At 43.9% G+C, this 10,938-nt stretch overlaps 1 protein-coding gene across 1 annotated transcript in view; it reads right to left on the bottom strand.

Moving 5' to 3' along the window:
• Positions 1–8,680: 8,680 nt before the first annotated feature.
• LRRC7 (leucine rich repeat containing 7) overlaps positions 8,681–10,938 on the bottom strand; it is a 109,090-nt gene continuing 106,832 nt past the window's right edge. Inside the window, exon 24 of the mRNA XM_009320659.1 lies at positions 8,681–8,788. Coding sequence (XP_009318934.1) covers positions 8,681–8,788 — 108 coding nt within the window. The remainder of the gene's footprint in view (positions 8,789–10,938) is intronic.

Here is a 10,938-nt window from a genome sequence, read left to right as displayed (position 1 = left end):
TTACGGCTGTGTCACTGTAGGTACCGCATAGGTGCTGTGGGTAGGGTACGGTACACGCAGGGCCCCCAGCAGCCCTACGCCCCAAGGAGCTGCTGTGTGGCCAGGCACAAGGCTGGGCCGAGGCGGCTGCCTTGCTTCTGGTCCTTGAGCAGCAGCATCTATTTCTTCCCAGTACTGCACTGTCCTCTCTCGCCAGCAAACAAAATTTAATGCTGTCCCCACGCATGACTACTGCATCTAACTGCAGAGTTCTTTGCAATCTAAAATTTAAAGAAAGAAAAAGCTTTCAAGTAAAAGACATCCTTGCTAAGCTTTAGGAACAGAAATATCCCTCGCCCTTCCATTCAGCCTCTGTATGAAGGCTGCCGGGCTGACATCAAATGGGTATCCTTCCTGCGGTATGTGTTTATAAGGAAAAAATGTACGTGTAATGAAAGCATTTTCCTGTCTCCACCCGTCCTTTCTGTAACACAGCAAAATTTAATGCGGTTCAAAGTTAAACTTCCCAGGTTTTGAATGTGTCCAGAATTAACATAAACTACACTTACTCATCCTCAGGGTCTTTGAATTTAGCGAGCACCTTTCAGCGGCAGCGAGGATGTCTGACGTACCTTGCACACAGCTGCACAGGACCGTGACCCCCGTTAGAGAAGGACCAGAACTGGCCAGCACGGCTGGAGACACCAGAGACCTGGTGCCTGGTATTAACCTGCTCTAGAAAGAGAGGGCCTGGGGGGGGCGGCGGAGGAGAGGAAGGGGAAGGGGCAAGGCATTTCCTGTTAGCAATATGTGATGGCGTCTCTGTGCAGAAAGAATGATGGCTTGTTTGAGCTCGAACAAGTCAAGAGCTGTTCTGTCATTACTCGGATGATGGAACGGCTGCTCTCACACACACCCCCTGACCCGCTCTTTTGTTTCCCCCGTCTTCCGTACGGCATTTGTACCCAAAAAGCAGCAAATGCTAAGGTTTTCTTCGCAAGCTTGCAGTCGCTCCGTTTCCAGATTTGATGTCTCGCCAGTAGCTATGGCTGAACAAGGGGAGTTGCTCCATTTTCAAGTCTCTTTCTGACATACCTGGTAATTAAAAGGAGTCTTTCCCTCAAACACCGCTTGGTTTGCTGGTAGGTGCCGTGACTGTTTCTGAAGCTGTAAGTGAAATGGCTGAAGAGAAGGGTGTAGTTACTAGGTATCCGCACCAGTTTGAAAGAGATGGGTCGGTAACAACCATCTCATTTTCCGTAACTTGCAGAACGGCATTTTTGGAAACCTCGGATCCTTTCCAATAGTAAAAGATGACAAAAATTAATTACAATAAGGTGACATTTTTATTATTTATACAATAAAGAGACTTTTTAATGTTATTCAAAACACTTTTTTAAATACTGAAAAAGTTGGGTACACCAAAGCCGAAAAATGGCTCTGCTATACACTGCACAGCATTGTTTTAGTCCCTGTATTTGTTTTATGTACAGAAGCATCTGCAAAATGCATTCTAAACACAATATGCACCTTACGGATAAGTGTCATACATGAAATAAAACTGGAAGGATACAACCTGCATGTGCAAATGAACTAACAATATAATTGATTGCACTGAATCAATAGATTTAAAATAGAATTTTGAAGTACCTTTTCGCACAGAAAATGAAGCAGCTTTCAAGTTCAGTAAGTCTTTATACTGCAAAAAACATTAAGTACATTCACAATCTATGTTAATAAAGTAGTAAATATTTCTTCATTCAGCTTTATTTACATTGATACTGTAATTAAACTGAAAAGTACAGTTAGTCATTTGTAATATAGCAATCTTTTAACACATACAAAAATGACCATTTTCTGTATATAATTTAAGCTCAAAATCACAATTATCTCAAAATATTAATTACAATACAGCCATTTCCATCATAATTAAACATGTCTTTTATAAAATGGTAAAATTTTTAATAAAGTAAGCTGTTGGTTCTGAACGGGATACAGTACTCACAAGTAGAAAACCGAACTGATGAGAGCGTTTGTTCTGCCCGGGGGGTCGGGGCAAAGCCACGCGTGCCAGCAAAGAGACAGAGAAGGCCCCAATTGACAGAGATGAAGCCTCTTGTGCTGCAGGGCTGTGGCTGGGACGGTGGTGCTGCAGAAAACGCCTTACAAGGGCCGTGGAAATTCTTAGCAATGCAGTGATGTCATTCACTTCCAGAATATTTGCTGGAATTGTCCAGGAAGAGGATTGGCAAAAGGCTTGTTTTTTTTTGTTTTTTTTTTTTAAAGAGAAACTATTTAAACTCTATGATTCGCAAACACTGTCTTTTGAAATTTGCTTTTCCATGAAAGCTGACGTTAGCCGCCCCGCACGCCCTCCGCGGGGCAGAGCGCGGGCGTCCGTGCCTGGCCTCTGGGTGCCGCTGCTGTGCCGCACACGTGGCTTGATGCCCGCCATCACACATACCCAAACCCAAGTTGTTCCAAGCAAAACCAAACCACCGATTAATTCACATCCTATCCAAACTACTGGCCTGAAAGTTGTATCGTTACGTTGTATTCCGCTCACACTGCCAAGACTGACAAGTGAAATAAGTCCTTACATCTGATTGCTCGAAAATGAAATGGTACATCGTCGTGCACTTGCTTAAAATTAAATGTTTGAAGGCAGCAGACTGGGGGAAGAGCGCTGAGGCAGGCTGGGGGTTGGTACACACTAGCCCACGGGTAGGGAGCTCGAACTTCAGATAAAACTTTATGCTCGTTTGGAAATGCTAAATGGAAAATCCCACCAGTTAAAAATGCTGCTAAGGTAGGTGGTGAATCCACAGCCCACGGCTGAGGCTCATCACCTCCTGTGCCTCTTCATGAATTTTGGGAAACGGATACGTGTGTCAAATCTTCCTTCTGTTTTACAGGGCTGGCCTGGCGGGGTGGGAGAGGGGTAGCGCTACGGTGACACGCGGAGCCCCACGTGCCGGTGAGCTTAGCTTCCACCGACGAGGCTGGGCAGCACGGACCCCAGGCGCTAACCCCGTTAGCGGTTAGTTCCCCGGGAGTAAATACCCCTGACTGACGCCCAATCGTCCTGCTGTTGATCCCTGGTCTTCTCTTGAGACCAGATCCTTCGCGTGAGCAGATTGCAGTGTATGGTTTTTCATTTAATACTGTCTTGGCATTCACTGTTCATGTCTCTCTATCAGAGATATACATATATATATATATATATACACACACACATATATATACACATATCTGTAAATAAGCATTTTTTTGATTGCATAAGGTAATTAATTGCTGTATTACAAGCCAGCCAGGTTTAACCAAGGAATGTCTTTTTTTTTTTACATTCAGCGTGCTTACTAGCAACAGCAAACCAATCTCCTGAACATTTCATACTGTAATTTTTAGTTGGATTTTTGGCTCATGAAGATTAGTGGTGTTCTATAACATCAGTGATTTCACTTTTCATGTGTTCCTATATGAGCTAAAAATATGGCTATTACAGCAACGCTTCCAAGGTCTTTTCACTCCTGTTCAGAAAAAGGCCACCCTCTAAAAGCCTCAGCAGTCTTTCAGGCTGAGTGTTCCCAGTGAACCCCTGGAAATGGTTGCATGTGCTGTCCCACGGAGGCACTGCACTCAGCGCTAGGAACTTACCCCTCGGCGTGGCCCTCAGCTGTCACTTACACGCTCGGCTTTGTCCCGCCCAGGTACCGGCGCTGAGACACCGGCCAGGCACGGCCGTCCCTGGCTGGCACTGCCTGTCCCCACCTCAGGAGCTAGCGTAGTGCCGTGAAATACAGATGCAGACATGGACACGTGAAAAAATATCTTGGAAAACATCAAAACAGATTTGAAGACATTAAATGATCGCTATTATGAACAACTGGCTTCTAAATATCATAGGTTATCAACACCCAGAGAGAAACTGCAAGCTGTGAATGGGAAAACGGGTAAATTACTAAGACTGGAGAGTCCTGCAGGCTCCCTGGGGTCTGGTCTTAACTTTTCTCTCAAAATAAGGAAAACGTTTTGGAAGCAGCTTTTTTTCCCCCCCTTTTTTTTCTTTTTTTCTTTCTTTTTTCCCCTTAAGAGCTGCCTTGTAACAAGACTGCAGAAAAGCACACGAGTTCCTACCAGTCTGGCCACTGGGTTTTTGGCACACCGTGTACTCGGCGGAGGAGGCCCCGCAGTTGGTTACGGGGTACGAGGGGTAGCACAGGAATGGGAGCTCTGGCACCTACCGCTGAGCTCCTTAAAACTTGTTGCAAAATGAGGATAAGGGATTACATCGCAGGCTTCCTTTTTTAATCTAGCCCTTCCCTGAGGATCGTCAGTAGTGTTTATTGCATGGAAAAAAAATCTAAAAAAAGCCGAACTGCGCGTTCCCAGCCAACAGACCTATTGCCATGGGAACGTGTGCGCGCTGCAGCACTACGGCAAAAACCTGGCGGGGGAGAGCTGCCGGCCACACGCTGGACTTCCCCATGGTATTTCTAACACAGCCTGTTTCAGTCAGTATGAAAATTTCCATTAGTAGCTTTAGAAAGATACCGAGTTTGAGTGCTTGTACAGTCAGCGTGGGAGAACATTTGGGAGTGCTGAGTAGCCTGAAGAAAGGAAACCATCTGCATTCCGGGACTGTGCTTGCCTGGATCAAAATTCATTCACACACGTGAAAGTGAGCCCACATGTGGAATTCACCTCGGGATGAACTGTCACCTGCCTCCAGCACTTGCCATATAATCATATTTAGTAAAAAAAATTAAATAAATACCGTAATTATGTGCAAAGCACGCACATAACCTGGTACCCGACCTGCAAACCGGGTTGTACGCGATTGTGTCTGTGAGGTTACAGGAGACCTTCCAGGAAAGACAGAAGGTGCAAGTGATTTTGAGGGACTAATGTAAAAATCCTAAGTAGTCCCATTAAAGTAATTTTAGTTGCTCATAATCCTAGTGCTAGCTAAACATCATTTCAGCCAATTTGAATAAAAATAATGCCAAAACCAAAACATTTGGTATTTTGGGGGCAGTGGGGGTTGATGTTAAAGCTTCGCTACTGCATGTTTCAGCCGGGAGTCCGAACTCTCCCCCCCAAGCCGCTTTCTAGGGTCGGTGGGAGTTTCGGCTAAGTTAAGGACTTAAATGTGACATTCCACCGCGCTAACTTAATTTTATTGTAATTTCCTTTTCATTATAACCCGTTAATGAAAGCACTCAGCAATCCTGAAATACAGTTCTGCACACAGCCCTGACTGATTATGCCACTGTGCTTTAGATCTAATAAACTCAGCAGGCAGAAAAACAACCGAGCACAAAATACGGTATTAACAGGCACTAAAGCTCACTTGCTTTTTGCAGTTTACCAATTTTTACCTGTAAATTGTTATCTTGGTTCTAGGCCCTAAGGCCGAGCCCTCGTCATCCTTCCTGTATCTGCAACTCCCTACCACATTTTTGGTGCTACGTATGTAATATGTATTTTTAACACTGCCACACGTCTCAGGAGCCTGTCTTGCCGTTTTGCTTGCAGAGGGGGCGGGATGGGTGCGCCGTGTTCTGTATGATGACATCAGGCAGTGTTACAGCACGATTCAAAGCTGCCGTAGTCATTTACTCCATTTTCCTGCCCGAAGCAGAGTCACAGGAAGGATTTCTGAGCTGGGGAGCTGTGCTGTCACGAAATGCCTACGGGGTGTGTAACAACAGACGTGCTGGTATACGCTGCATCGCCGTGTGGGTGCGTGTGTGGTCACACTCAGAAGAGTGATTCTCTGCATGAAAAGACAAAGGCAGCTCCACAGAGGAACTTAGGTGCATAAATGCCTATTAAGGGACCTACCGCCCGTTCAACATAATTAACTAAAAGCTACGTAGGTGTCTACAATTTTCTGAACGTGATGTTGAATAAACCCTTATTTCTTTTTTTAAAGGGCAATGAGGACTTAAGAACGGAAATTTTGGTCTCTGAAATGCCATGAATGTTAGAAAAGTTTCAGATGGGCTCTGCCAGAGCCTGTGTGATTTGATAGCACGTTATGAAATTGCACCCGTGTGATAGAAAACTGAAAACTGAAAAAATTGAACAAATAACAATCCAAAACCAAATCATGTGAATTCAGTAAGCTTTTTCAGCTTGTGGTATCAAGAAGATTTTAATATACTGAAAAGTATTAATTCTTTAAATTTATGTTCTGAATATCATCAAATAATTTATTCAAATTGTAAATTTGAGGATTAGCATCAGCTACGGCTCACTGTGGTATCTGGTGGCGTGTTGCCACTCCAGTGGTACAGAAGCTCTTCCAGCAGGAACGCTTGCATGGATAAAGTAAAATTTGTGTGATGTGGGAACCGGCTCAGTCAGCTTGGAATTCATGTTTCATTAATATTTATACTAATAAACTTAATCGTTCCTGTTGATTGAGGAGAAAAAGGGAGATGCGAACAACCAGAGAATAGGGAACTTACAAGCAAATGTGGAAGTGTCGCTTTCCAAATGATTGCTAAAGAAATCCCTTAGCGCAGCCGAGCCCAGGGCTGCAGCTCTGCGCTGACCCAGCACGCTGCCTTCAGTGCCACAGCCCGGCCAGACTCCGCTTCTCAACAGCTGCCATGCAGTTGGGGGGGGGGGGGGGGGGGGGGGGCGGGGGGGGGGGGGGGGGGGGCAAAAAAAATTTAAACAATTAAAAAGCTGGTGCTTCATAATAACATGAGGGGATAGTTCCTACTGTACTAACTGATTTGTAATTTAATGTTTGGGGGGGTGTACTTTATCTCTCCTTTGCTATGTGCACAGGTGGTCTTCGTAATACCACCCTCTCCCAACACCCGAACCCAAAGCCATTGCTAGGCATTTAGTAACCTGAGCAGATTTCTCTTCCGTGAATTTGTCCGGTTTGCCTCGAGCCTGGTGTCAGCCCCTCGCACACCAAACCGCCTGTGCAGGAGCTCCGAGAACTGGTGTATTTCGGTGATGTCAGGGACACATTGGCTAACAGGAATGCTGACAGCACCTTTCGTAGTTCAGGCCTTCCACTTACTGTACACAGGACTGCAGCAAAACTCCACAAAGTGTGTTCATACCTCTGTGGGAGGAATACTAGGTCCATATAGCAGACAGGGCTTACACGTAACGGCAGTACCGTCTTTTGAAGTTCAGTTTAATCTGAAGTATAATTACCTCAGTCAGTGTGCTGAGGTAATGGGAAGAGGAGAAAGGTTTAAGACTTTCTAGAGGCTCTCGCAAGCAAAAAAGTAAAATGCTCCTAGCCGTGCCCATGTGCTACAGCTACATTCCTCTGACTTGGGTTTTTCAGGGTGTTGCTAATCCAGCCGGAAAAGGTGGGAGTGAGCCCGGCCCTCCCAGAGCAGGTTCCAGCTCTCCCTGCAGTCCATTGCCATCAGTGTCATTCCGGTCAATGGAAACTGGATCCCCTGAAAAAATCTCGTGGGAGGTTTTCTTACGTTTTTCCATCTTGCTGTCAGTTATAAACACGATGGACACCTGAACTGCTGAGCCAACAGAGGTTTTGCAAAGTTCTGTGCTGTCAATATTCTCTGTTGTCCGGAACAGCACCAGGACTTTTACCTTAAGGGTTTTCAAACTGCGTTCTTCAGTGGGAAAGCTTTTCCCAGGCTCACTCAGTGTCATTCGCTGCTCCCCCTGTGATGCATCATATCTTAGATTAAATCTGCTCCCATTCATTTTAAAGAGACTATTACTCAAATAAAGGATTATATAAAGGTTAAAGCCTCACTGATAGTGACCATAGCGAGCAGGGGCTAGCACAGCCTGGACCGGAGTAAAAATACAGAACAATGTAAGACTGGGGGGACGGGGGATGTAAGTAAAGGGCCTATGATTTGAAATTAAAAAGTTAAATAATAAAATTAGCAGCAACAAAAGAAGTTTTACTGCCACCCATCACCACCTTCTTCCATTTATGAACCATACCTGTCTAAACTCACTGTTCATCCATTTAGTGTGTTCACATGGACTCAACTGAAAGTGTCAAACAAAAGGAAGTTAACCAATTTTCATGTAGGTTATTTGTATCTAGGTCCCAGAGTTGATGGTATAATTTATTAAGTATCTCACCCTGTATAGTGACATTTTCACTAATTAATATGGAGCCAGCTATACACACTGCATATGTACAGGTATTTTCATAAGGCATATAATATCTTTGCATTGAAAATAAATGAACATTATTAAATTTAATTTAATATATACTTTCTTCGAGGTGTTTATGAAAATATTTTTTCTCTATATTTTGTATGTGACATGATAGAAATATTTCATGGGAAGTACAGGTTAATATATTTTATCTTTATAAAGGCATATACAACTTTGAGGCAGTGTTTCTGATGGACAGCAGAATTCCTAAAGAATTTGTATGTGCTTCTGTGTTTTGAAATCATATGAAATTGACTTTAAGAAGTAACTTGATTAAAAAAACGCACCAATGCACAGCCAGAGGCTGACAATTAAAACTAATACATAGCCACATGAACAATATATTTATATAGTTAATATATTTTTTTCAAGATGATTGGTACTAACATATAGTATTATACATTTGGCACTACTGTTTGCCATTGGTCCAGCAATTGGCAAAAAATTTGTTTCCTATGTATAAATCTGTTTGAACATTAGATCTGGCTAGACATATTTACTATTTATAAAAAAATATTTAGACAGTAAGCTCACGTTGAATAACTAGGTCTACTGTATTCTGGAAACTCTTCAGTAGTAATACAGCTTTCTCATGTTCCATATGTACAAAACTGTGTCCATTTGCCTGTAACACAAAAACAAGGAGAAATCCAATGAGATTCTATTTACTGCTTTCATTCTGGGGGAGCAAAGGGATATATGAAAATTAAGAACAAGGCTAAAATAAATAATAATCATATAACGATTTCCCGCAAACAGGAGTTTGACCATACCACTGAGAGAACACGTCTCTCTTCCTCCGTTGGACAGATACTGCACCCCCCTGCTTCGAGCCGGGGCTGGACTAGATGACCTCCGGGGCTCCTTTCCAACCTAAATTATTCTGTGACTCTATGATATTCCGCATATTTTCTGAAGAAACAATAACTCTGGGATGTAAGAGTTTCAAACACTGTGAAGCCCAAGGAGCGTTAAAGCTGCCAGAATGCATCGCTGACTACAAAGGAGGCTCCGGCTCAGATCAGATGCAGACATACTGCATATACAAAAGGGAAAAATTTACTGAATAAACTGTTCTGCTTTAGTGCTCATTAAGTCTTTCTATAACTTGTCTGTTACAACGCTGTTTAAAACAGTCAAACTTTAAACACAATTACCAACAGTTTACGGAATGCGATCAATAAGCCAAAGTAGAAGATCCACCATTCTACAGAATAAAGCCAGCCCGTGAAGGTGATCAGGTACTGAACAAAGATAACGCGCGCTGCAGACACCTGCCATTTAGCCATCCATGACAGCCTCAGGACTACTCCCTGAGTGCCAGGTAAGTCCTCAGACTCCTGTGGCCCTACTGCAGGGCTTGCACACAGCTGGGTAGCTGCTCAGCTGGTTCAAAGCTCCCCCTTCCCTCCCCAAAGACATCAGCAGAAACCTCCACTGTCCTTTACCCATGGAGCCCATTGCTAAAGGCAGAGCGAGACCGCGTCTGGGAATGTGCAGGTATACAGCTGGGACAGGTGCTATGCAGTGGTTATGGAGGCTGCCACGGCTGAGAAGGGAACCGAGAGACAGGCTATAGGGCTCTCCGTGGCAGAATCTGGTCTCTCTAGCTTACAGCAATTCTATAAACACACAGCACTTTAACTATATATATATATTTTTTTTTTTAACTAACATTTAAAAATACGTTAGTGAAGCCTTCATGCTTTGGTTAATAAACTACCACTGCTGTGAAATTACAGCCCTGTAGAACTACCAGACATCTGTTGCACATATCCAGACCATCATACATTGATATCTTCTTGGCCACAACAAAACCATACTACGCCACATTATATACGGAAGACAGACTTCGAGAGCCACCCCTTACCAGCAATCAGCATGTCTGAGGTATTGGACAAGCAGCACAAAGTGGCTGCCTGAGTCCCCCAGGGTGCTCACATCTCCCCAGCTCACCCATGCCCGCTGCCGGTCACCTCCTCGCAGAAGTTATGATCCTCCCCCCTGGACCAGGTGCTTGCTGAAAGGATGCCCCATGCCTTCTCACTGTATTAAAGGATGCCCAGCCCAGAATGATAATTAAAAGAAGTGCTGCGCACACAACTCTACAGGAACAGGAAGCCCATGAGTGTGGTGGTGCTTTTTTGGCACTTAAAGGTTTCTGTTCAAAGGTATCAGCTGCTGCGAGCTCTAGCACTGACAAGTGCACCGGAATGGCAACGGCAGGCACAGAGCACAGAGAAAAGGCAGCATCCGAGCAATAGTGAAAAGTAGTTCACTTCTATTCTGCTTAATACAATAAAATAAAATGTATTTGCTCTGAGAAACAGGAATACAAATTTCAGGCAGGTAAAGCTTCAAAGACATTCACTTATGTGCCAAAATTAGGCAGCGATTTGGGATTCAGTTTGAGGTCAGCTCGGACTCTGACGTAATTCAGAGGCAAACTGAAGAAGTTCCAGTTTATTCACCACACAGCTTACTGGGATCTGTATTGCTCATCTGGAAAAAAAAATAATAAAAGAACCTGCAAACAAACCTGAGAGCAGGCCAGCTCTGTCTACTCATTTTCAAGCGGTGCAGTGAGGGGTACAGGAAAATGAGCAGGTTCAGCTCTAGCTAGCGGAGAAACCTCTTTTCTACAAGAAAAGTTTCTCAGTGGAAGAGGGCTGTAGGAGATACACATCCAAAAATACCTAAGCAAGCCACACCCAGAGGGCTTTGTTATTTAACATATAAATAAATGATAATCGGAATCTACTTCTTTCATTCCTG

This window comes from Pygoscelis adeliae, unplaced genomic scaffold (assembly GCF_000699105.1).
Source record: "Pygoscelis adeliae isolate BGI_AS28 unplaced genomic scaffold, ASM69910v1 Scaffold402, whole genome shotgun sequence".
Lineage (NCBI taxonomy): Eukaryota > Metazoa > Chordata > Aves > Sphenisciformes > Spheniscidae > Pygoscelis > Pygoscelis adeliae.
The sequence above is the reverse complement of the archived record's forward strand: the minus strand, read 5'-3'. Positions and strand labels throughout refer to the sequence as shown.